The following is a 26,601-nucleotide window of genomic DNA, read 5'->3' on the forward strand; positions in this document are numbered from 1 at the left end:
CGGCTGCGGCTAGGGGAATGTCTGTTGTAGCCGTTTCTGTGAGGCTGGACGGGTTTTGCGAAGGGGCTTTTCGAATTCAGAAAAAACCCATGATTTTTCTTTAAAAAAAGTTATTGCGAGCGAGAGAAAATGCTTCCGTCTGGGCTCCTACGAGAGGACTTGGAAAGGAAGCCGCTGCTATTGTAGGTAGATAGACCTAACTGGTCACTGCGTTGCCGGGAGAACGGCTTTTATCTGAATATGGAGTGCTTATGCTGCCTTTTAATTATTCGTTCTAATTTGCTTTATGCTTTTACTTCATAGCGGAGTTTGTGATAAGTCTTGCTGAGAAAAATACTACGTTTGACACATTTAAAGCAGTTCTTCTAAAGAATGGTGCTGAGTTCACTGTAAGTGCGATCTGAACGTTATTTATGTGTTGTTCTTCTCGTGGTATATTTTATAGAGCTTTTTGTTGTAAAGATGGAGGTTTGAGGAGTGATTATAGGTTTTCTTCAATTGGAAAACTATACACTAATTAGATTTTGGGTATTCCTGTCTCATCAAGCCAAGCCTCCTCCTCCCTCCTTTTTTAAAAACTTTTGTAGTCATTGTGAAGCATCGTTCTTAGGACTTGAACTGCTTATTGTCTTGTTGAGCATATAAAGTATGGAAGAAACAATTTTTCACAAAGGCAAATGTTGTCATGAGTCTTTTTATGATACTGGGTTTGTGAGTTCCGTAGAAATAACTGTAGTTGAATTAAATAGATAGGCAGAAAAGTCACTTAAATGGAATTATCATAATAATTTTCAGATTCAACTTGTATCTTTTTGGGATGTACATGAAGTCCAGTGATACTTTCTGAAAATGAACCTGAATCTTCAGAATTGAGCTTTTTTTGTCCTGATAATAAACGCTCACTTGAGACTTCTGATAATGAAAAACAGTGTTGCAGTCATTTCTTAGATTAAAGTATTTTATTAAATTTTTCAGGATTCCCTTATTAGTAATTTGCTACGTCTCATACAGACGATGCGACCTCCACCAAAACCATCTACAAGCAAAGGTACACATAATCTTGTCCCGCTTATCGGTTCAGTGTGAAAAGTAAAACAAAACTCTTACTCTTTTGTAGGTTTTGGCCATGTTTGGTGAGATTGGTATAGTTAGTTGCTGTTCTAGTCGTATAAGCCAAGACTTTGTATCTTCTTGTTGCAGTGGGAGCCTCTCTGCTGTTAGTGGTAGACTAGCAAAGCTGTTTAAGCACTAAAAACATATTGAGTATACTGTTTACAGTATTAATGTATTTCCCAGATTTGCTAATAATCAGAATTTTATTTGTAGGAAGGTAACATTGTAGTCTTTGAATTGAATCTCTGTAAAATCTGTATTAGCCTTTGCATTCAGATGAAGGTTAAACTTTATATTCAACTACAGAAAAATCAAAAGCAGATTGTTCTAGCTCTTCTAAGTTTTTGGGGTTTTTGTTTGTTTTTTTTGTTTTAAATATCAAAATCAGAGACAGCTGCAAAACCCAAATCAGAGAAGGAAAAGCTGAAGGAATTGTTTCCAGCCCTTTGCAGGCCAGACAATCCCAGCATCAGGGTAAGGTCACAATTTCAGATCTCTTTTGTGAGTATGTGAAAACATACAATTCCCCCCACCCCCCCCATTAGTTTCAAGTTTTTTTCATGTTAATGTGTTTGCTGCTAATGCATGGATAAGAACGGACTATGGGAAATGAAATATGAAAGAAGCAGAAGGCTGGTATTATTGCATACAGTTACCAAGAATAGCTGTTACAGCAATTGCCACGTTGATACTGATTTGCAGAATACCTGAAAGATGAGACTCTTCTGACATGAAATTTGTAGCCTAGCCTTTCTTGCATAATGTTCAAAGTAATGATGGATTACAAACAAGATAAAATTTTTGGACATTCAGATACTACGAGGGACTTGCATTTTATATTTCTGTAAGAATTTGAGGTGTTGGGCTGTCTTTTGTATAAAAGCAGAATTGTCTCAATATTGCGGCAAAATAGGGGGATAGCTTTATTACTTTTTTTTCGTATGTCACATATGCTGTGTAATGTTTTTTTATCTTACATTCCTTCTAAACAGATATGCATGTGGTTGTCCTTTTTGTAGATTAATTCTGTGACAGACTTTTTATCAGCCTTCTTACAGAATGGTTCTCTGTTCTTGCAGAATATGCTGGATGAAGATGATGTGAAAGTGGCAGCTGATGCACTTAAAGAACTTGAAGCTCTGATGCCTAGTGCAGACAGGCAAGGCAAGCAAAGGAGCAGTGACCACTGGTAGGTTTCTGGTATGTCTTTGGGTAATAGGTACTGGTGGTTGGTATTGCCTGCTCACTCTGCTTTTATGTGGAATTTCACTGCAAATATGTAATGTTTGTTTCTTAGGGCAAAGAAAAAGAGGAAGAGCCGAAGTCGTAGCAGGGATAGGAAACGAAGACACAGATCTCGCTCTAGGTCTCGTTCAAGGACTCGTGATAAGAACAGGGGAAAATCCAGATACCGGTCAAGGAGCAGAAGTCAGAGTCCCAGTAGGGACCGTAAGGATCGAGAGAAGTACATTGAGAAGAGCAATGAGAGATGGAGAGACAAGCATCTAGACCGTCCACCACCTGAGGAGCCTTCCATTGGAGACATTTACAATGGCAAAGTCACAAGTATAATGCAATTTGGATGCTTTGTGCAGCTGGAAGGATTAAGGTACCTTCTGATGTTCACAATAAATCTGGTACTATTCTATCTGAGTTCTTTTTTCTGCTACTATTTTAAAGAGTTTATGAGGCTACAATAACGTATGCTGGGTTCTGACGCCAAAATAAAGATCTGTTTCGGAAAAATAAATTTGACAGCATAGAATGTTCTTGTTTATAAAAACAATTTATGAGTGTACACAAAAAATCAGTTGACAGCAAAATATTTTAATCCAGACTGAATGATTTGAAGGACTCTTGGAGTAATAATGTACATCTCATGCCCCTTTGTTTGTTTCACTTACAGGAAGCGTTGGGAGGGCTTGGTCCACATCTCAGAGCTTCGAAGAGAAGGACGGGTTGCCAATGTTGCTGATGTTGTGAGCAAAGGACAAAGGGTAAAAGTCAAAGTGTTATCCTTTACTGGATCCAAAACCAGCCTGAGCATGAAGGTACGAAAGATACTCTGTAGTGCTTACAATAGTGTTTGTGGTGCCAACATTTTTAAAGATTACTTCTCTTTTTGCTATTTTTTGCTCTTTTTGATGAAAACTAATACATAACCCTTCAAGTGGGAGTTAAAAAAATCAAGTTACTGTTCTGTATTTAAGTGGCCTATTACCTTTTACTCATTTTCTGTAGGTTCTTGTTTTTGATGTAATGTTACTAAGAATTTTTTGACTTAACATGTTTACTAAGTGACAAGACAGACCTCAAGCTGTTGCCATGTTTGTGTTCCTTTTTCAGTATGAGAGAAGCATTTAATTTTAAATGAAATCACTGCCATCGCCAAGGCAGAGTAGCGCATTCCAGGCCTTGCGGTGTACTTACCTTGCAATACCAGCTGGGGAAAAAAAAAATCATGCAAAATAGCATTTTCTGTGTATGGGCTGTTCTTGCTAGCAGTCTCTCTGAGAAATGTACTCTGCTTTTTCTCTTGTGTTAGAGGAAGCACCAGTGTTAATAGATAAGTGCAATATAGGTAGAGCTGATTGATTAATCAATCTAATGTAGGATGTTGATCAAGACACTGGGGAAGACTTGAACCCAAACCGGAGGAGAAACCTGGTTGGAGAAACCAATGAAGAAACCTCTATGAGAAACCCAGACAGACCCAGTCACCTGTCCCTGGTGAATGCCCCAGAGGTGGAGGATGATAGCCTTGAACGGAAACGCCTCACCCGAATTTCAGACCCAGAGAAATGGGAAATAAAACAGGTGTGCTTTGTGTTCAGGGAAACAGAGTGACAGTTGCTGAAATAGCTAGGGAGTTTCATGAACTAGAATACAACTCTTTGATTGTTTGTCCTTACCTCTAAATTGCTGCCTTCTTGCGGTTTGGGACTTCTAGCTTAGTTCTAGCTGTGAAGCTAGCCCTGCTTTGAGCAGGATGTTGGACCAGGTAACCTCCAGAGATCACTCTGACCTGGGGGATCATAGTCTTTATCCAGTGACACTTAAGTGGTATTGGATTATCAGTGCAGTCCTGGCATGCATAAGCCAGCTGTCTCACACTGATGGTATTTAGAATAACAAAAGGACTATTTGCTCAGAGACTGGATGACTTGGGGAGGGGTGTGCCAGAATGTAGGGCCATTCCTTTGTTCTGAAATCACAACATTCCTTTGTTCCTGTTTTGCAAGTGCCAATAGCTTTTTGACAACAGCATTAGAAATTAGACCTCAGAGGTGTGAGTTGAGTTCATTCATGGGGACAAATTAATGTTGCATTCATTCTGTTCCCAGATGATTGCAGCTAATGTGCTTTCCAAGGAAGAGTTTCCTGACTTTGACGAGGAGACTGGGATTCTTCCTAAAGTTGATGATGAAGAAGGTAGTATTTCTAAATAGTTGTCTTCTTGTAAATTTGTTGTGTTTCTGGATGTGTTTTGATTCAAAAAGAGACGATGATATAAGTGTATGCAAAGCATCTCACAATTTGCTGTCATCTTAAATGTTTGGAACTAGGGTTGCTCTAGCCTTATTAGTGACATTTGGATGTGCCCCATCTGTGCATTCTTTATACTTGTGGTGTTTTCACTTTTAAAACTATCTAAGTACATCATCATCAAAATACACAGGAAGCACCATTTGAAGAGGTACTTTTATGTACCTGGAAGAAGATTTTTAACTTTTATAGAAAAATTGTCACTTGTGGATTTTAGATGAGGACCTTGAGATTGAGTTAGTTGAAGAAGAGCCACCGTTCCTTCGAGGTCATACTAAACAGAGCATGGATATGAGTCCCATCAAAATAGTAAAGGTAAGAGATTTCCAAGACTAAACCCATTATACTTGATTTAATTAAACAGATATTTGGGAAGTTAACAGCCAGTTTTCCACCTGGACATTACTGAGAGCCCTGAAAAACACTACCACTGAACTGAAGATCCTTTTTTTACTTACAAAGCTGGATTCGTACTTAACTGGTGACAGGGAATTGGAATAATAGAATTGCAGAATAAAATGCACGTTAGCCTGCAGCATGTCACATAAGCGTGTTAGAACATGCTTTCTGTGTTCTGCTTTTTCTTACTTCTTGAAAGTTGAAGGTGGTAGAGAAATCATTTTTGTTGGTTGTGCCCATAATCCCTCTGACTGGACAGTGTAGGGATGCTCCATATTAGTCATGACCATGGAAGTTTGTGAGGTTGGGTTAATGGAAATATCCTGGAAATCAAATAGGTAAAAAGTTAAGATCTTTTAAAGCATATTCAGAAGATGCTTGTAAAGGACAGTGATGACAGAGATAATTGAAGTTGAAGGATTGGGAGTGCTTGAAATCTTAACTTTTTTTCTTGCTTTCCAGAATCCAGATGGTTCCTTGTCACAGGCTGCGATGATGCAGAGTGCTTTAGCTAAAGAAAGACGAGAACTTAAACAAGCCCAGAGAGAAGCAGAGATGGATTCTATCCCCATGGGACTCAACACACACTGGGTGGATCCTCTGCCTGATGGTATGTCTGAACATGTCGAAGTGTGCACTGTGCCTTTTTTTGTGATAGTTGAGCAACCTAGCAGAAATGTCTTATTGCTGTGTTTGTCTGCCTCACTTTAAAAGTGAGGCAAAGAAGAAATGCTTTTCTGCTGAAGTGGAAATAGGAGTCTCAAGGGAAATGTACAGGTAAATCATGCTATCTGTCAAGAATGCGTTACTAAAAGGTGCGATGGATGGTGAAGCAATTTTTAACATGGAAATTAATGTAATACTGGAGATATACATGTAGGAACTTAAAAAGTACTTAAACACACAAGTATAGAAGGCATGGATGATGGAACAATAGGAGCAGGATCATCAGGGTCTGTGCTGTGTGAACCTAGATGTAATGGTGAAATTGTTTCTTTTCTAGTGGATGGAAGACAAATAGCTGCAAATATGCGAGGTATTGGGATGATGCCCAATGATATCCCAGAGTGGAAGAAACATGCATTTGGTGGCAACAAAGCTTCTTACGGTAAGAAGACCCAGCTTTCCATCATTGAGCAGAGAGAGAGTCTCCCAATCTTCAGACTGAAGGAGCAGCTGATACAAGTAAGACTCTTGAAATGATGTTCTTGTTTAAGCAAGCAATAAGTTAAAATAAATATTCTTGGTTTAGCTTATTGACACGTGAATAGCCAGTTGATAATTTTAAGTGCAGAACTGTAGTTCAGAATAATTATTTTAAAGGATTATATATATCTGTATATTTTAATAAAGCTCCAGATACTTATTGATGTAAGTCAAATTTGAAACTAGGATCATGTCAGCAAGGGATGGGTCAACTAAACAGTTAAGCAGTTTGCTGACTTGATCAGTGAGAACACTTGTGTGATTTTTGGTCTGGGTCAGCTGGAGCAAAAGCAATAGGTGCTCAGTCTAGTCCTAGATATTCTGTGTTGGTTTTGTTTGGTTTTTGTTTTTAACTTTTGACAAGTGTATCTATTGTGACCTTTTCTAGGCTGTGCATGACAACCAGATTCTGATTGTTATTGGAGAAACAGGATCTGGGAAAACAACACAGATAACCCAATACCTGGCTGAGGCAGGGTATACATCAAGAGGAAAGATTGGATGTACTCAGCCTCGAAGAGTGGCTGCAATGTCTGTTGCGAAGAGAGTGTCAGAGGAATTTGGTTGCTGCTTGGGACAAGAGGTGAATTTCCATGCTGAAGAACATGCCAAAATAAGCATGAGGAAAAGTGGGAAAAATCAGTACTGGAGCTAGTTTGCATGTGTGTCTGTGTGTCTTGTTTCCTTGTAGGCTGTAAAATGAGCTTGCGGAATAATCACACTGGGAATTAATGGTGCTAATAATTTAATTCTGTAACTTCAGTTTCTGTGCAACTCTTCTTTCTAGGTTGGCTACACCATTCGATTTGAAGACTGCACTAGCCCTGAAACTGTTATCAAATACATGACAGATGGTATGTTATTGAGGGAGTGCTTGATAGATCCTGATCTGACCCAGTATGCCATTATCATGCTGGATGAAGCCCATGAGAGGACCATACATACAGATGTGCTCTTTGGACTCCTCAAGAAGGTAGTGTAGCATTTTATTTTTATTGCTTCAGTGTCTTCTGTATGCTATGTGTGACCTTGGCAGTAAATTTTTTGAAATTCTGTATACTGGAATGAGCTGCCCCTCTACTCAGACATTAAAATGCCTGATATTATTAATCATATTTTTCTGACTTAAGTCAGATATGTTAATAGTCGCAAAGGCAATAAATGACATGAGAACTTTCTATCCTGCTATAGACTGTGCAGAAGCGGCAGGATATGAAGCTGATAGTGACGTCAGCAACGCTAGATGCTGTGAAATTCTCCCAGTATTTCTATGAAGCGCCGATCTTCACAATTCCTGGTAGAACATACCCAGTAGAAATTCTGTACACAAAAGAGCCAGAGACAGATTATTTGGATGCCAGTCTAATTACAGTAATGCAGATCCACTTAACAGAGCCACCAGGTGAGTGGAGAATGGTCTAGGGTTATTGGTGATTCAAGGACTCTAATACCTATGAGCAAGGTCTTTCTATAAGTCATGGGTCATCTATTAGTGACATGAGCAAAATGCTGTCAGCACTATCCTCTGTTGCTTGCAAATATGGTAAATAAAACGCTGAAAAAGTTGGGTGAAAGACTGAAGTATGTTACTTCTGGCTAAGAGTTGTTGCCCAGGGGCTAGAAAAAGTTGAGGATCCTCTGCTTTAAATGGAAAAGACGAGTGACAGGAATGCGGTAATGCAGGAGTTGTACTGAACAGAATTGATTCTGTGGATGTTTTAATTTACTTCCTGTGTAGGTGACATTTTGGTGTTTCTAACTGGTCAGGAAGAGATTGACACTGCCTGTGAAATACTCTATGAGAGGATGAAATCTCTAGGACCTGATGTTCCAGAGTTAATTATCCTACCAGTATATTCAGCTTTACCGAGTGAAATGCAAACCAGGATCTTTGACCCAGCCCCACCAGGAAGCAGAAAGGTAATTTCAGCTAAGTATGGCTTCATCTTCTGCTAATACTTTTTAATAGTGGGGTGTATTACGCTGCTAATCATACTTCTCTTTTTTTTTTTTCCTTCCTTTTTATTTAGCACTTTGATTCTGTTAATTACAACTTCAGACAAAATGATGTAGTTTTGGAGAAAAGGTGGCTGATATGTAGCTTAGAGCATGTTTTTGGTTGCATACATGCCTATACATGTTATCTAAGCCTTTGGAAGTGTATATAAAAACATCTCGTGTAGCAAACCTCTGTGTGGAATGTTCTTGGGCCTTTAAAGGATATTAACTTTAGGGAAATCTAAATGCAGTTCCTGTTGGATGGATGTAAATTTCCTACCGAACAGCCAGTGAATATCTAGACATCTTCTGGAAGATTCTTCTCTGAATATGGACTGTGTTTGAGTGATAGGCAGAAATTCTCCCTGAAGTCAGTGCAGTCTGCTTACAAACTTACAATGATCTTTCACTTGCTTTTAATGATGGATTTTATCATGCTCTTTTCCCATATTGCCCAAATCTAAAACAAATGTAGATACTTAAAACCTGTCCATCTTTGACTGTAGATAACAATTTTTTCTGTTCCTATGTGAACACATTTCTCTGTTCAATGTTGAATGATAGTGGTTGCATTTATAACAAACTGCTCGTGTCATGTGGAATGGATTGTTTAAGCTGAGCAGCATGGTTGGCTTGGCAAGCAGACACGGAACTGGTACTGAATCAAGCTGTTATTTGCAGGTTGTCATCGCCACTAACATTGCTGAGACATCTTTGACTATTGATGGAATATATTATGTAGTTGATCCTGGCTTTGTGAAGCAGAAAGTTTATAACTCCAAGACTGGAATTGACCAGCTGGTTGTTACACCGATTTCACAGGTAGGCAGTCTGTGTCTGACTTTTTTTCCGCGCCTCCCTCCACCCCCCCAGTAATGTATATCTTGCTGATGTGGCATCCAAGCACATGGAAGCAAAGTGAGACAATGATAAAACCACATTTTTGATAACTCCGTGAAACACCTTGAGGCTGTGCCTAAGAAATACATACTTTCCTGGGTTGTACTGGAAATCTTTTCTGTTAATCCAAGTAAAATTGTGAATATTTTATCATTTTATTTTACTTGTTTTCACCTGTGCTTGTTTGCACCTGTTCACTGAGATGCCTTATTACCTTTAGGCTCAAGCAAAGCAGCGAGCAGGAAGGGCTGGGAGAACAGGACCAGGAAAATGCTATAGGTTATATACAGAGCGTGCTTATCGAGATGAAATGCTAACCACCAATGTGCCTGAAATCCAGAGAACAAATCTGGCCAGTACGGTACTTTCCCTGAAGGTGGGTATTTCACCAGCTTGTAGCAAGCCAACATAATCATAAGCGTTTCAGTAAATGAGTCTCTGCCTTTATGAGCCTCATGAAGTACTTCTGTAATTTCAGATCCTCCTAGCGAACAAGGGTATTTTGGAAGAGAGACTGCATCAAATGCAATTCTCAGGCACTGAGCTTGCTCCTGCGTTTTTCTGTTGAGGGTTATAATGTTGAATATCCACCTAAATCACAAGTGTCAGCTGCACAGAACAGTTAGTTGCAGGAGGTTTGAGAAACAGGAATCTTATGGGCAGTAGACGTTTCCTATGGAAGGTACATTTATGTTGTTAACAGATAAGACACACTGTTTTAGAATGGTGTTTGATCTCCAGACATACGCACCTTCTAAGTGTGTACCATCCCTCTGTGAGTCCACGAACTGGATCTAACCCAGTACATAGCAGCTGGGGAAGCTGCTGCCTTTTCCCCCTTTCTGGAAACAAGAGAAAGGGTGGAGACATACTTGGTGTCCATTGAAGCTGTCAAGGCAGGAAGTCTTCAAAACCAGCGTTTAGCATATGTGTCTCCTCAGTTGAGTCATCTTGCTTGAGAGATGTGTGGAACAGTATCAAAGAAACAGACCAGAAAACTGAATTGTGGGTGAAAGCCATGGGCCAATGCAGATTATCTCAAGTGTAGAAATATAGCCATGCATTTGTGACTGCGATTACCGTCAGGATAAGGATGTGAGACTAGGGTTGCTTAAAGTTCTATAGTGCCTCATTGTTTGATGGTTATTCATTTCTGGCTGGACTTTGGTGTCTTCCTTCTCAGTGTTTTATCTTGGGTTTTCTCCACTCCTTCTGTTCAGGCTATGGGCATCAATGATTTGCTCTCCTTTGACTTTATGGATGCTCCCCCAATGGAAACTCTCATAACTGCCATGGAGCAGCTGTATACTCTGGGAGCTCTGGATGATGAGGGACTACTCACTCGACTCGGGCGCCGAGTAAGCAAAATAGAATACTTATTAGCACTGGCTGGGTTGCAGATATTTAGGGCGTGACATGAGGGTAGTTGTATGAGGACTTGCCTAGCACTGTTGGTTTCCTTTTCGTATTACTATCTTGTGTTTTATTGGTAGCTTTTCACTTACCATTGTTGTGTACCTTCTGCTTTTTAAAGAGCAGCTATTATTTCTCCTTATTTATAAGGTTACTTTTATTAATGTCAAAAAATTTCCTGTAAGTATTGGGATATTCTTGTGATAGTGAATATAGACAAATAATTTGCTTCATGTTGAGTAAAGTTATTCTGGGTAAAGCACACTGCTTTGGAAAGGAAGCATGGAAGAAAGGGCATTGCTCTCTTTTGCACTGAGAGAACTCAAGATTTTTCCAAGGTGTTGCGGGGTACCCTGAAACAGGTTTCTTGCAGATGGCAGAATTCCCCTTGGAGCCTATGTTGTGTAAGATGTTAATCATGTCTGTACATCTGGGATGCAGTGAGGAAATGTTGACAATAGTCTCCATGCTGTCTGTACAGAACGTGTTCTACAGGCCAAAGGTAAGGAATGCAGCCAAGAAGCAGCATTGTTACAGTTTGGATGCTTTTTGTGTGCCTGCCTCAGGTGTTAGAGAGTGAGCATATTTGCCAAAATAAACCTGTAGCTTGGTTAGACTGTTTGCTCATACATTACATTTTTGATGTACTCTTTGGTTAAACACCTTGTAGCTGTGGATGTTGGCAGTTTCTTTGCAGATGGAAGATGGAAGTTAGAAATCTTGCATTCTCTTTTGCATTTCCCAGTGAAGGCGTACAACCCTAAACCAAGTCAGTCCCAGCTCTGGACTTCTGAACGCCTTTGTTGTTTTCAGATATGCAGAATGTGTTTCTTCATGGCAATCCTGTGCTGTGCTGATTTCTTTCTAAGTCAGCAAGCAGCAGACTATGCTGTGGTAGGATTCCTCAACAGCAGACTTCTCTTGAATCCATTATTTCTTCATTTTGATGGCCTGCTGCAGTTTAGTCTGTTAACTTCAATTTTGATCTATGTAGCCACAGTGTTGATTAATGTTTTATCGGTGGATTGGAGAAGTGGGCAGAGGTGGGTAGGTCACAGCGTCAAAGCTACTGCTTTCAGCACCTTTGTTGATGAGTAATTGACGTTGCTTCTAGAGCAATAAAAAACTTGCTAGTTCAATCCATGCATGTACTTCCTACAGTATAAATGAACCATTTACTTTGAAATGTCCTTTCAAAAATAGGGACTGAAATAGAATAAAAAGTGTCAGAAAAAAAAAAGAATAGTTCTTCATCTTTTCTTGTCAGGTCCTTGTCACCCATGGGAGAGTCTTCATGAGGTCTGTCTTTGGCAAGAACAGTTCTAGGCTTTCCTTTTGTACAGACATAGTTTTGTCTTAGTGAGAGCAGTCCCAGTGGCCTTTAGATTCTCATCACTTGGTCCTTAGTTATTCACCAGTCAAAATTTTGTGTTGTCTTCTCAGTCTTGCCATCTGTTTCTCGGTAGACTTAAAAAGTCATGGTATGAGTGGCAAGGAGCCTGTGTCCTTCATGTTGCACAAGGATTGTCTCTACAGTGTAGATACCTGATTGATGCATATTTTATGTGTTAGGATAAACAAGCACTTGCTGATCAAAAGAAAGCCAAATTCCATCAGACAGAAGGTGACCACCTCACTCTGCTGGCTGTGTACAATTCTTGGAAGAATAATAAGTTTTCAAATCCCTGGTGCTATGAAAATTTTATCCAGGCCCGATCCTTACGCAGGGCACAGGACATCCGCAAGCAGATGTTGGGCATTATGGACAGGTGAGCATATTGAGAAGGACAAGTAGTGACTTTGTTTTCTTAGTGTTCTGACGCTGTAGTGGCTAAACAAAATTTGCTAATCTGATGTTGGTATCTGCACCCAAATCTGGAGAACTGTTAAGTTTTTTCTCTCTAACTCTTGTCTGGCAGGCACAAGCTGGATGTGGTATCCTGTGGGAAGGCAACAGTTCGAGTCCAGAAGGCCATCTGTAGTGGCTTCTTCCGAAATGCAGCAAAGAAAGATCCCCAGGAAGGTTATCGGACCCTCATTGATCAACAAGTAGTCTATATCCACCCATCTAGCGCTCTCTTCAACAGGCAGCCAGAATGGTAAGGAAGGCAATATCATGTAATTTTCTATTTCAGTTCAGAATTTATAACTGAAAAGGTTGTGGTGTGCACTGTTTGTGGAGTACAGATCAAGTATAGGCTGCTGATTTCTCAGCAATGAGCAGAATGAGAAAAGTTTCAAGTCTGTTTTGGTTCTTTCTGCTGCTAAAATTAGCGCCTGTGCAGAGATGAAACTTTTTGAGCCAAGGCCAGGCCTGAAGCCTGCAGTTCTGTGTTTCTGTGTTGTGGAAGTGAGTTTGAAACACTGAGTGTTGAGGGGGAGGGAGGGAGAGGGAGAGGAAGGAAGAACAAGAGGGAGGGAACAGGGAGAGAGAGAATTGTTGTAAATGGAATGAAGTGGTTCTGTGCTGAAGAGTAGTTGTGAAGTAGGAGAAGAAAAAGAAGATAGCTTTTCTGGATGGTTCCCTTGGAGTCTATAAGGAGCTTATAAGAAAGTTTGATGTGGAAGGAGGGTGAAATGGAGATAAAGGGGCAAGGTTAGATACTCCAGCCCTTGCCTTGTCTCTTCTTGTTTGGAAAAACTAATTTACAAAGTTGCTGGCCCTTTACACAGGGTGGTGTATCATGAACTGGTGCTGACCACCAAGGAATATATGCGTGAAGTGACAACTATTGACCCTCGCTGGCTGGTGGAATTTGCACCAGCTTTCTTCAAGGTTTCTGATCCGACCAAGCTGAGCAAACAGAAAAAGCAGCAGCGGCTGGAGCCCCTGTACAATCGCTATGAGGAACCCAATGCTTGGAGGATATCACGTGCATTCAGACGGCGATGAGCCTAATTCCCTCATGGACTCTTACTGGTTTTATATTTGTGGGACTGTGATTTTTGCACTGTTGCAAGTGTCCTGAAAGAAAGGACATTCAATTAAAGCTTACCTACAAAACGAACAGAACATAAGTATTTTCAGAGCGAGGGCACAAGGGGGCGATGTGTGCTTATTTCAGCTGTCCCTCGGATTCCACAGCTGCATGACAAATGTCCTGGGTTCCCTTAGTGTGTTGCATCATTTCAGAAGTGATTCTTGGAGCACTTCTTTAGTCATTCTGCTTTTAAGAGGCAAAACCTAAGACTCAGCAATCTGGGCACTGAGCTGAGCAACAAAAAGTTAGTGATTAAAAAATAGTTGTTCACCAACCTTAACTGCATTCTGAATGAGCGGACAAATAGAGGCTGGAATAGTTTGTTTCTTTACCCTGCTAAAAGGGATTTATTTCTACTTATGCTCTTGGACAGTGGCTGTTTTTGGGGAGCTACTTGTTCTCAATTTTTCCTGTTTTATGCGTTTTCCTGTTCAGTGTAACTATTTGTCTTTTGTGCAAGCCATCTGCGGAGAGATATGTAGTATCTGTGGCTTTGGGGTAAGGCAGGAAAGATCCCTTGAAACTCAGCTAGAATGTCAGTTATACTTGGACAATGGCATAGGTCAGACTGCAAGTCTTATCCTTCATCATCATCTTCTGTGTACTGAAGGCTAGTATATCAAATGGTAATTAACCACATCCACTCTGTAGCACGGCTCTGTCTGTGAACATAAGTGGTTACAGATGTTTAGACTTTCTATACAATGTGTCCTGTTTTATTTCCACTTACGTTTGGTGACATCACAACTTGTTTTTTTTAAACAGAATATGCTCTTAGAGCTAAAATGTCTGTAAAACATTGTGTAACAGTTCCTTATTTAAAAAGAAATCGGCTATCCAGTATGTGTTATGTCATGCTGAAGCCATCTGTAAACTATTTTTTTCTGTTGCAAACAGATGAAACTTACTTGACTGCGTAGCTGCAGATATCAATATCTTTTTTTTTTTTTTTTTCCCAAAGCTGGGATGTTTGCTAGAATTATTGTTGAAATGAGTAGAATGAAATTGGCTGGTTGTTTTACACTCAATGAATTTGAAGAATGTGTCACACTGAAAAGTAGTTATATTGGAAATCTGTATCTGTGTACAAAGGTGGGCAGGGATGTTGTATATACTGTTCTGTTATGTTGTATAAATGCCCTGAGCTTTCCCATGGTGTTACTTCTTTATAAAGTTAAATAGAATTGGAAAGTTCATAAGTTTGGAGGCTTTTTTCATTATGGCATTAGGCAGAGAACATTGTCCTATTGAATACTCTTCCAAGCATATTTTCCTTCCACGAACTCTGCAGCTACATCTGTTACTGTTTTCTATGAAAATTTGCACTTGACTTTCAAAAGTCAAATGAAAGATGTAAAAGAGAAAATCTACACAGTGGAAGCCCCAGTTGTACAGCAATCTTTGAGGTATTTCTGTTCCAAATTAATTTTGTATTTGCTTCTCCAGTGTAGTCTCTTTCTGACTTATGGTAGGGGAAAATGCATCAACGGAGAGGATTTTTTTTTTTTAAAGTGAACAGGTGTCATCTGTTTTGTGTGTGTTATTTCTTTCCTTGGTGTAATTTTTTCAGTAATATCCTTTAATTCATTTACAGAAATTTTTCCATGTCGATCTCAGCTGCTTGCTTTGGGAATACCGCGCATCCAACAAGTGTGTGCAACAAGAATGCTGGGCTCACAAACTTGAACTACTTATGCATTTTTTTTAAAGCAAGTTTTATCAACTCGTTACTGCTCTGAGGTTTCTGAGCGTAACATCCTAATGTCTTCTACTGTTTATGTGATTTTTAGCTGGTTTATCTTGTGTAAAAACCTGAAAATAAGCTGCCTGATCCTAGGATAAAATGACAGACTTAATGCTTTATTCTGGCAGTACTTACATAACTGAATAGGTATTTTAGCCCCTTATGAGGGAAAGTGTTCCTTGAACTTTCCTGTGTGAGGTGCTTGTGTAAGCACCTGCCAACCTGTCCTTGTCTAAATGAACTGCGTTATTTTAAATGTTATAAATTGTAGCTCTTCTGGTTCATTTTGACCACTGAGTTAATGCAGTAGAACTAGTAACACAAGTTTCTTACCTAAAGGCAAAAATTCTGCTAGCAGAGGCCATGTGTCTAGTCTGGAATGTTTTTGGAGGTGTTATGTTTAGCGTAACTGCTAAAAATTTGCTGAGTAATGTCAGTACGTGTGTGTGTAATCTTTGCGTGTATCCCTTTGTCAGCAATAAATAGCCTCCTTGCCTTTAGCAGGTCTTGTGCTGCAGACTGTGCTAGTGTGGGGTAGAACTTTCTATAAACATGCCAGGAGGAGATGAGCTTGCCCTATCTCCGGTCTCACATGCCAGGAGGAGATAGATGTTTATTGCCAGCAACAGCAGCAAATGCAGCCACTGAAAGGCCTTCCCTCAGGCTTGGGCAGCTCCCTGCTTCCAGTGATATTTGGTTAAGATGTTGAAAAGAGGCTTCACCTCTAATTAAGGGGAAAAGCTTAGGCTGCTGAAGCACTGGGGTTATTCTTATATCTGCTGGCAGAGAGCAAACTAACTAGTTAGCTACAAGGGAGCAGAGGGGAAAACAAGGATACAGGCAGGGTGAGAATAACTAAGCAAGACTAAATTGAAGGATTATAATGAGTGCCATTCCCACAAGAGGCTGGAAAAATGGCACCAACCTTTGGGCAGAGTAGAGGGGGTGTAGATGAAGGCTCAAGCTATGGTTGCCTTTTTTTTTTTTTCCCCCTCCTGGAAGACCAATGAGCAATGTGAAATGCTGAATAGTTCCTCTGAGGAATTCCAAGCCATCTGTGAACCTCTTTACCGCTCAACAACATTGTGGCTTGTGGAACATTTAATACAAGTAGCATGGACTAAGCATTGCTGGTTACTGTTCCCCAGAGCTTGATGTAGTGTCGCTTGCCTAGCTGAAGACCTCATTCTGCTTGTGGGGATATGAATTTTTCTGAATAGATGGAACAAACAATCCTTTGTCTCAAACTCTAGCAGCATGTGCCATAGGCCAGTTTCCATGTGTTAGCTAGTTGTCACAAGCAAAGGATTCACAGCTAAAGAATGACTTACACATTCATGTGTATACACACACGCACTCACATATGTCCAAAACCAACCTTTTGCCCTTAATGCAAGAAAGATAAATACGATTTTTACAGCCAGCCCCACACATGCTCCATCTGTTATAGTAACTACCTTAACCTTATTAATGGGCTTGTTACCAGAGCCGGTGTGACACCAATGTCTTGCTACTTGTACAATGAGGGTTTTGTTTTTTAGTAATTCAGTTTTCATGAGATTTCTGTGACAATTGCAGAAGGCTGTGATACTGACCCATTAGCAGTTTCATGGAATTTTTCATTTATGAATGTATCATTCTTTCAAGCCAGCTGGGAATACAGTGAGTGAGTATCTGATTTTAGCAAATGTGTTTTGTATGTGTATGTTCTGTAACCTACATCAATCCTCTGGCTGGTCTGTCCATACACTGGAGGTGGAGAAGCAGGGCTGTGCTGATCTGGATATGCTGGTTTATTTGGATCAAAAATGATCTTATAGTTCTTGTAGCTGGTAGGCCTGTGGGTCTGTCCAAACACAGCTCTGCTCTGCAAGCTACACTGAAAGCAGTGCTTTTTTGTTGAGTCTAGAAAAGTCTCCTATTTGAGTTCAACGTTAGTTCACTTTTACTAGCAAAAAGGCAAGAGGTAGAAGTGAACTGGATCATAGTTAGTGGCAGATCCTGGCTATTTTGGAATGTGAATGTTAGTTTCTACCATTTAGGTCTGCCACAGTGACAGTGTCTGAAAAGCCCGTTGATGGAAATCCAGTGGTAGATTTCTTCAAGTTTAGGAAACAAAATCAGAGATGTGAGGAGAAACCTTATAAATTCTTATGCCTCTCTTGCCTTTGGTTAATTCTCCACCATGTCCATTTAGGACTTAAACATGCATGTTGCAGAAGTTTCTGCTCTGCCCTATCCCCCTACACATAAGCCTGGCTCCCTGAAATGTTAAGGTGGACTCATGGCCCTGAGGTGTGTTTGTTTTTTACTGAAGTAATTTGAATGCTGTATTTCTCTCCCCCACCCTCTGGGCTGCACTCATATTTGAACTCTTGTCTACAGACATGAAGCTCTTGGCCTTACTCTGAAGCAGGATCAGTGGGAATTCCCTGGCCTCTTTTGGATCCAGGATTTAGGGTGTTCAGAAAAACACCATGACCAGCCACAGGGCTGCAGGTAGCCTGCTCTCCTAGAAAGCCATGTGCTAAGGACATATGCTGTGTTGCAAAGGAGCTCTTGTGCAGCAGAGGTAAAGGGCACTCATTTGCACAGTTGAGTTCAGCAGAGCCAGTGAAGGGATGAGGACCTGCTGGGTGACACAGGTGTTGATCACTGCCCTCAGGGGACACAGGTAGCTGCTACCAGTGTAGAAAGCTGACCTCCCAGCCCCTGCCCTCTGTCTGAGAGGGGAAGTGGCTGAAGGCTGTTCTCTGTGCATCTCATCTTGGGGGTTGTTTGGTCTCTAGGGTCTTTTCTGCTTTTAATTAGCCTTAGGATTTGGGGGCAGTCAGGGCAGAATACGTCCTACCTCAGGGTATCTCGAGTAGCACTGCATTAGTGCACAGTGCCAAAGCAGCATTGCTGGGCTGTCTCCTGCTGCAGTGTGCAGAGCCTGTTCTGTTGCAGCACAAGCCTCTGGCCTGGGTGCTTCCCCAGGCACCACCAGCTCCTGAGCCCTTGCTACTCATAAACACAAGTGTATGGCCTATGAAAGGACAGGCGGTGGCTGACAGAGTACAAGGCACTCAGGACTGTATTTATTGTGCGTTGAGAAGTGGGGGTGACTTTCAGCTAAAAGTGCCAGTGTTGAGCTGGGGCAGTCAAAGGCACCTTGCTACTGCTGTTGTCTGTGTCATAGGGCCGGGCTGAGATGATGGGTGGTGTTACGGCACGCTGGGGTGAAGCAGCTGCTATGGACCCTGGGCTGGCAAGGGAGTGGACTGCCCTCTTTCTCTAGGAACAACCCCTGGAGAAACTTCTCCAGAATCAGAGCCTGGGAGACCTCTTGGTGAGGTCTCTTGGTCCCTACAGTATAAATAGTCAGAACAGGCACTCTTCAGCCTCTGCTGAGATGTTAGTGCAGTTTGCTGTGCTGATTTCTTGTTATGTTTCTTTTAACAAAAGTAGGCAGATTTCATAATTTCTCTGTTATGTGTTTTTGCAAGTGCTTTTAAAACACCATATCTGCTGGACTGTTTAAAAGCATTTTTTGCTTCAGTAACTCTTCCTCTTCATGGGGTTTAGTTCATTTAATTATGTGGAAATCTTCAAATAGATGGAAATCAGTTTAGTAGATGCAGTGTCAGCCAGTGGGACATGCCTGGGTAACCCTGGCTGAGTGGGGATCCATGTTTCTGTCCCACAGATTCAAAACAAAAAGGACAGCAACAGTAGTGCCTCCAAAACATGCTTGAAGCTAATTCAGGAAAATGGAAATAGGTGCCACAAAGCAGCAGCTCAGCAAGAACCTAAGAGGTACTTCAGATGCTATTAGCTATTTCAGCTAATAACCTCCCCTGAGATACCTCCCTTTCTACTGCTTTACTTTCTCATCTGATACCTGTCCATAGTTCCATACTGGCCAAGAGAATGGTTATTAATCTCTTAAGCAGAGGCCCTGACTAACCAGTGACTCTCTGTAGTGCAAAGGAATATGTTTGTTCAGCTACTCTTTTTAAGAGACCAGACACAGGAAAGCCTTTAAGTAATTTGCAACTACGTAAGCTGGTATCTGTCAATGTATTCTTCAGAAAGAGGAGTGGGCTGCAGAGGAGGGCTGTGCACGGCTGCACTCCCTGGCTGCAGGGAGCAAGGAGAGGAATGTGTTCTCTTTGCCAGCCTGAGGAGTGAATACTGCTCTGAGGCAGTAGATGCTGCCCTCAGGGTTGACTGAGTGGTAGTCTTCTGCTGGGGCCTCTATTGAGTTCAGCTTTGCTCTTCTCTGCTTCTGTTAGGCATGCTGGCAGGCACTTCCCCTTCTGCTGTCTCATCAATGTGTCAGCCATCAAGGCATAAAGAGATCAATATTCATTGTGCAAAATGGTTTCCAACGTTGTGGTAGATTACAACATTGCTGTGATTCAAATGCAGAGAAGGGCGGGGAGATGTCTGTAGGTGTCATTAGGGCCGATTCATTTATCGGAATGAATCTCCTGGGCATCTCAACAAAACTAATGGCAATGTCCTTCTTGGAAGTATTATGCCTCCATAAAATGTCATAAGGAATCAAATGTCCTGGTGTTATTACCCTTGGAGTTACCTGTGCTCCCCTGTGGCTGGCTTAATTGTGTAAACCACACACTGCTGCTGTTGGAGTCACCTCATCCCCAAGCCTGAATGCTAAGCAGAGCAAGCACAAGTTCTTCCTAAGACCGTGTTTTATGGAAACATCCATGGGAGTGTTTTACAAGGTTGTGTGGGAGCTGCTTATCTCCCTCCTGGAAGATCAACTGTGGCAAAGCCAAAAGTTTGTGGCTCACCAGAGCAGGGAGCTGGCAAGTCCGACACGCTGACCCCGCACTGTAACCGACAGGCCTAGTGCTGCAGAGGAGACAAGTCCCTCTTGGGCTTGGGTTGAAAGGACTGACCAGAAGGGGTCATGGCCAGCTTTGGTTTCCTTTGCTCTGCTGAGCCTCTTAAATAGGTGTGCATGAGAATATGCTGTACGTGGGAGTGTCTGTCTGGTACAGAGAGCTCGATGCTTCCCCAGCCTCTGTATGTTGGGACAGGAATGGCACCAAAGGGGCAAAAAGGTATCTGCTGCTCTCCTCATCTTTAGAGATGACACTGCTTGGTTCATGTGGCTTTTGGAATCTTGACCTGACCAGGCCAGAATTTGTTCCTGGCAGATGTCATCGTGGCACTCTTCCCAGCGCTGCTAGGAATGATGCATTGCCCCTTCCAACCTGCCTGCAGGCTCTAGCCACATTGTCAAGGCTTTGCCTAGCCAGATGACATCAGCTATCTGTGTTGTATACAGCCTGAAAACAATGAATGCACTTTCTAATAACTCTCTTGCCCTCCCATTCAGTGCTCAACCCATAAAAGTGAGATTTGCTGCTGTCCTTGTTCTTCATTATCACTATTCATACTTCAGGGTATGGAATCTGATAGTAGAAATGTTTCCTGGGTTAGCCTCAGCAAATTGCATCAGATAGTTCAGCTCTGCTTGGCAACCCGTTAATACTAGGGGTAGTTCCTTTGCCCTAGACAGTGCACTCTAAGGGTACATCTGGGACATGCTGTAATGTTACACTAATTATTTACTATGACGAGAAAGGAATTTTGCATCATGTTCTGGGTAATAGATTTATGGTGCTTCCTGCTGGGCTTTGTACTGTTGATATACCAGCAATAACATTGCAATAATAGCAACCACACAGAAAAAGAAAATTCTAGAAAAAATTACATGAGGAAGAAATGACTGCTGAGAATTTATTTCTGCCTGGTCCCAAAGCATCACCACATCCTGAGGAATAAGCTGCCCAAATAAATCTTGAATATAATGAGTAAACAATAGTAAAAAAGTGTGAGAATGTTAGGTATATTTGCATCCAGATGTCAGTGTTTGTCATGAGCAGAACTCTCTTTAGAGGGTTTTCCATGTGGAAGAATGATATCTTCCTTACCTGCCTAATGTAGAGCAGAGCTCAGTCGTGAGTTTGTATGATGAAGGGATTCTGACTTAAAGGTATGTTACACTGGCTGTATATGCTGTCATACAGTAACATGCACTTCTCCCCACTCAAGTGCCAAAAGCATTCAGCCTGGGAAAAGACAGCTCTGCTGTCTGTGTCAAGAGTTGTTGCAACGTTGCTGTATGAACAGGAATGTGAGTGACTAGGTAGCAAAGCTGAAACATCTGTGTGGTGGGATGGGGCTGGCACTTTCAAGACCAGCATGAGAAATTTGTGACACTTGTCTGTTACGTCCAACACCTTTCCCTAACCAGCTGCCTCTCTGCCTTGCTGAACAGGAAACACAGTGTGTATTTATTTATTGACTCCTAGCCCTCTGATCTGATTATTATAAATCTCTGCCCTTTGGAGGTCACTACCCCTCAATTATGAGAACCTGATCTTGCTGATTCCCAGAATTGCTTTGCAGCTATTGATCTGTTGCACTGACTTGACAAACCTGAGTGAAACACGGAGATAGAATTTAATCCAAATGTCAACTAGCTCCCTGAATTCCCTTTCTGGAAGGAAGATTAGCTGGGCAGAGGGTAGCCCAAAGAATACTGGATAAATGTAAAATCCTTGGGAATCCTGCAGAATGAGATGTCAAATAAAAGCAAACTACTAGTCTCATTCATTAGAAACACAGTGTTCCAGCAGGCTACAGCCTGCACCTACATTTTGCCTCCAGAAGACATAAATACTTCCCTTAGGAGGTACCTGATTCTCTTGAGGAAGGTGCAGTGTGAAAGGGCTCCTCCCCTTCAGGGCAACTCCTGTCCTTGCTATAGCCTTCACTAAAGCCCATGCAGGTGGCTGTGTCCCAGCAGGGCTCCCTCAGCTCTGCTGCCCAGGACAGGGTGCCACTGTCATTGCTGGTGTGCCCTGCGCTGCCCTGATCATGCTACCAGCTCAGCAGATGATAACATGCTCACTTTCCTAGCAAGTAACCTGGAAATGCCGCTGCTCAAGACAGAGATGAACTTCAGGGAAAAGCTAATTAAAACCATGGAGCTTGGCTCATTGGCCAGTGTACTGTCAGTGTGGAAGTGTGGGCGATGTTCTCTGCAGCTGCAGAGCACTGCTCCCCTGACACCAGATGCAGCTGGAGGTTATATATTTTATTGTGATCTTTCAGTCCCGGTTGTATGTCTGTTTGTGAGGATGTCAAGGGAGTGAAGTGTTCATTTCTTGAACTCCACCAAGATTCAGAAGTAAACATGCATCCCTGAACTCTCTGGCTTAGCTACCCAAAGCTGCAAGCTGGTGCCAAGAGATGAGCAAAGCAAGCTCAGAAGGTAAGGGGGGCTAGCCAGGAGCTGAATGAAGGTGCACTGGCCACACATAGACCAATTTATTAAATATAGTATTTTTACACTCATAAATAGTAAAGGCAGCTTATACCAATGGAGGGGTTCACTTCTGGGGCACCAGAGAAAGTGTGCTGGCCAGGTGGGAGCAGGGCAAGGCAGGAGGGCCAGGAGCTGCCAGAACACCAAGTCTCTGGACCACACAGGGCACACAAAGGCATCAGCAAAGCAGGCTGCTCTGAGTATCTGGCCTCTGCTCAGGCAGGGAGAGCTGTCTTTCCTGGCCCTCATGCTCAGGGACAAGGCTGGGAGGGTTGGCATTAGCCATGCAGGGGAGAGTCATCAGGGGAAATCAGGCTTTCAGTCAATATACGGAATTTCCTCTGCAGGCTACAACATTGGCAGGATTGGCGATGCTCTGTATTCAGCAGCTGAAACATCAGTCTGAAACCGTAGGAAACAGGCCTTTTCTGTATGAGTACACTGTACTGCTCCTTGTGTAAATGGGCACATGTTCAGAGCTGCTAATTAAAAAGTGAAGCACCTCTTAATGAGGAAGTGGTGCCCATTATAAATATGCACTATTGTGGAAAACCAGTCAAAGTCTAGTTAAGTTGCATGTGCTACATTGGGCTGCAGAGATAGCTGCCTTTCCAACGCATCAGGATTTCCCTCAAACATGCAAACATCTGTGAAGGTTAAGTCTAAATTCAGGTATTAAGAACTATGTATGGTTTAGGTTACTTCGTAAAGCATTTTCTTAACACACTTCCACCAGGTTCTTTTCTTGCCTCAGATGATTTTCTAGCCAAGCCCCGCGTGGGCACCCTCAACAACCTGACAAGTCTTCAGAGATCCTGAGGATGTTTGTTGAAGAAGTTTTTCAGTTTGGAAAAGCCACAACACTACAATGAACTGGTCACTCAGGCCTTGCTGCCTCCTGCAATCTCTCTACCTGAGGGTGACGTTGGCTTTGACCTGTGCCCCAGACCAAGGCAGTCAGGCATCTCTGTATTTCCCCTAAATTGTATGTTGTGCCATGTACTCCACGACTGCTCTAATCCTGGCCAGTGCCTCCAGGTGCCCTACTCAGAGTGCACAAATACCAGATAGTCGTGACATGAAATATTATCAGCAAGGAGGTGATAAGGCAGAAGCATGCACATACAAGTATTCCCCATTCTCACAAAGCAGTTCACAGGGAAGGCATATGATCTGTAACCACTGTGTTGCAGCAATCCTGGGAAGGCCGCAAGACTGACCTTGCAGAGATGAGTCCATGTAGATCAGAGCCATCCCTTGCTGAGGGCAGGTTATACAGAAGTTCAGTACCTGTACTGGAGGAATAGAGTCAGCAGCAGCAGCAGCAGCATTGTAGCTTCCTCATATCTGAAAAAAAGCCCAGTAGGATGGCATCTCCTTCCTCACCAAAGAGAGGGGCTGCGACAGACTCATTTGTTCCAGCTGGAGGCAGCAATTACCCAATATACTGCTGAAGCTGCAGCTCTGCTGCTCAGAAGATGTCTGCATCTCTGAGAACGTGTCCCAGCCTGACAAATATGAGGGTCTTATCATAAGCACACAAGAGCCCTGTCAACTGTCAGGTGATTATCCACATGTGTACCCGAACACGTTTCCTGACCAAAGCAGGTATTCGTAGTTTAGTGCCACCCTAGGGCTCGCCTGGAAAAATGCTTATACTGATTGAATAATAACCAGACATCTCCTTATATACACAAGCAAGGGTGGCACAATGTGTTCCCAGCAATGCTAGTATGTGTAGCCTTTGCTGTAAAGCTGTGGAGCGAGGCTTCCAAGATCCGGCAGATAAGTGGCATTCTCATCCAGGTGAGAAAGAGGCACTGTGTCCTCCTCGATGATCTGCCGGTCAAACTCTGCCTTCAGAGCTGGCCGCTGATTGTCAGGGAAGGCCAGAGAGAACAAGGCTTCAGGCTCACACACAAACTTGTACACGTAGCGCTCTCCAGCCACCTGTAGGGAAGATATGAGATGAATGCTGCAGACACACAGGCAGCACTAGGCAATGCTCCTCAGCAGCAGAGGAGGTTTGCAAAAACATCTGGCTGCTTTAACCCATTGCCCTGAGGCATATGAGTTGTAAACTCTCATTGGCCTGGCCTTTTGCTTCTCTGCTGCTCTGGCCTCCCCTGGAACAGCTCCTAGAAAATGGGGTGCTGCCAGCTTACTCTTTGTCCAGGTAGCAAAAGCATCAACAGTCCCTGAACAGTCTGTACTGTGACATAATTCACTCATAGTTGTCCTCTCCAGTGCCCTGGATCTGGAAAAGACCACATAGGACCAACACCCATGTAGCCTTGCTCTCACCAATAGCAAGCCTAGACCGATTATATGTCCTTGCAGCTGCATAAATTCCAACTCTCCTGGCTGCAGACATATACAGAAAAAGAAAGAATTCATGATTCCCCTTTGTTTTATTTCCCATATGTTGCCTAAATTCAGCTCCTTTACACCTTCCTCGTTTAACTGCTGCAAAGAGAAGTTATGGGGAAAGAAAGCTCAGGATGCCTGGCTAGCTCAAGTACATTCTGTACTTGTAAGACTTCCTGTCTCAAACAAGAGAAGCATCACTAAAGGCATAAAAACTCCATCTGCTTTGCAAACTGACCTTCTGCATGATGCCTTTCTCATAATAGTAGCGAAGGGATCGGCTCAGCTTGTCATAGTTCATGGCTGGACGGTTCTTTTGGATACCCCACAGCCTGGCTACCTGTAGAATAAAGCATCAAAGTGCATGAATGTCTGTGAACCCAACCCAAGGGAAACAGAACATTATCCAGCTGATTCTTTTTTGAGGAATGGTACCACAACACATACAAATATTTACAACACTTAAATAATAGACTCAAACAATAATTATTCAGCAGCTTTTCAACAAGAAGTGTAGAACTCAAGCTGAAGGATCCTATAGCAGAGAGAAGTATTCTCCTTGCCACTACAGAGGTCATTTGCTATCACCACTTCTCACTCTCCAGTACTCTGAAATGTTGAGGATGCTAAAGGACTACTTCATCCTTCGCTATACTTTATCTTCAAGGTTTATATGTTTACGAGGAGCTCAAGTATGAGGGAACACCTCCACTGGAAGATCCATGTGCCTTTCTTCCTCCTATTACATGATTTTCAGCTTTGACCACGAGACTCAAAAATCTGTTGTAAGCATATGTCAGCCCACCAAAACAACTCATCTGCATTGAAAGTGCCCACAAAGGTTGACATGTAGCAAGAACAGTGCTAAATGGAGCTCTAATTGGAGCAGGATATGAACAGGTATTACAGACACATCTCCTAGATATTGTCAGATTTCATTGGCTTTTTTGGAACATGGCAGCATTAGAAATTACACCTTAATGTCATTTTGATATAAAAATATATTTAGACTAGGACATATTTTGTTCCAGATTTTTATGAAAAATTCTGCGATCAGTAGGGTTCAAAACTCCAAACCTCAGTGTCAGCCTCAAGTATGGAGCGTGATAAGACAGCACAGGTCACTGCAAGCTTGAGAGTGAAGAGCCTAGGGAAGTGGAGGCAGTGGGTAATTTGACTCACTGCACTGCTGACACTCTAAACTTAAAAGCAGCCTTTCTGAAACCTGATATTTGTGTCACCCAAGTGTTTTGACCTCTTCTAAAGACCTTGACTTGCTTCAGGGTCTAGCAAGTACCACTGGTAAGCAAGAGCCTTCACAGGGCAGAGGAAAAGCCACTTGGGAATGTGCAGCCTCAGAAACAGTGGCTGCTCCGCCTCAGCCTATAGAGAAGCTAAATGGTTTCACCTCTTCTGGCTCAATGAGCTTGAATTCCATCCCTCTACCAGTCCAGGAAATGAAGTGGGAATTGGTCGGATTGTCCAATAAAGCCACAAGAAATTGCCAGAGCTGGAGAGATCCCCGTCTCTGGTATGGAGGTCCTTCCCGGTACCCTCCGGCTTCCTGCTTGATGTCTCCTGCT

General features: G+C 42.3%; 2 protein-coding genes across 2 annotated transcripts in view; one reads left to right on the forward strand and one right to left on the reverse strand.

Annotated features, from left to right (window-relative positions):
* The window catches only part of DHX8 (DEAH (Asp-Glu-Ala-His) box polypeptide 8), a 13,694-nt gene extending 226 nt beyond the window's left edge, over nucleotides 1-13,468 (forward strand). Inside the window, exons 2-23 of the mRNA XM_009696264.1 lie at nucleotides 304-389; nucleotides 976-1,048; nucleotides 1,502-1,587; nucleotides 2,193-2,302; nucleotides 2,411-2,722; nucleotides 3,020-3,164; nucleotides 3,727-3,930; nucleotides 4,458-4,545; nucleotides 4,877-4,974; nucleotides 5,521-5,668; nucleotides 6,062-6,243; nucleotides 6,653-6,847; nucleotides 7,052-7,237; nucleotides 7,456-7,666; nucleotides 8,003-8,184; nucleotides 8,944-9,084; nucleotides 9,383-9,538; nucleotides 10,383-10,520; nucleotides 10,949-11,077; nucleotides 12,148-12,344; nucleotides 12,495-12,674; nucleotides 13,249-13,468. Coding sequence (XP_009694566.1) covers nucleotides 304-389; nucleotides 976-1,048; nucleotides 1,502-1,587; nucleotides 2,193-2,302; nucleotides 2,411-2,722; nucleotides 3,020-3,164; nucleotides 3,727-3,930; nucleotides 4,458-4,545; nucleotides 4,877-4,974; nucleotides 5,521-5,668; nucleotides 6,062-6,243; nucleotides 6,653-6,847; nucleotides 7,052-7,237; nucleotides 7,456-7,666; nucleotides 8,003-8,184; nucleotides 8,944-9,084; nucleotides 9,383-9,538; nucleotides 10,383-10,520; nucleotides 10,949-11,077; nucleotides 12,148-12,344; nucleotides 12,495-12,674; nucleotides 13,249-13,468 — 3,467 coding nt within the window. The remainder of the gene's footprint in view (nucleotides 1-303; nucleotides 390-975; nucleotides 1,049-1,501; nucleotides 1,588-2,192; nucleotides 2,303-2,410; nucleotides 2,723-3,019; nucleotides 3,165-3,726; nucleotides 3,931-4,457; nucleotides 4,546-4,876; nucleotides 4,975-5,520; nucleotides 5,669-6,061; nucleotides 6,244-6,652; nucleotides 6,848-7,051; nucleotides 7,238-7,455; nucleotides 7,667-8,002; nucleotides 8,185-8,943; nucleotides 9,085-9,382; nucleotides 9,539-10,382; nucleotides 10,521-10,948; nucleotides 11,078-12,147; nucleotides 12,345-12,494; nucleotides 12,675-13,248) is intronic.
* A 10,911-nt stretch (nucleotides 13,469-24,379) lies between these two features.
* The window catches only part of ETV4 (ets variant 4), a 14,497-nt gene continuing 12,275 nt past the window's right edge, over nucleotides 24,380-26,601 (reverse strand). Inside the window, exons 8-10 of the mRNA XM_009696266.1 lie at nucleotides 26,427-26,596; nucleotides 25,257-25,358; nucleotides 24,380-24,601 (exon numbers count right to left, since the gene is read on the reverse strand). Coding sequence (XP_009694568.1) covers nucleotides 24,380-24,601; nucleotides 25,257-25,358; nucleotides 26,427-26,596 — 494 coding nt within the window. The remainder of the gene's footprint in view (nucleotides 24,602-25,256; nucleotides 25,359-26,426; nucleotides 26,597-26,601) is intronic.

Source organism: Cariama cristata, unplaced genomic scaffold, assembly GCF_000690535.1.
Source record: "Cariama cristata isolate BGI_N322 unplaced genomic scaffold, ASM69053v1 scaffold39752, whole genome shotgun sequence".
NCBI lineage: Eukaryota > Metazoa > Chordata > Aves > Cariamiformes > Cariamidae > Cariama > Cariama cristata.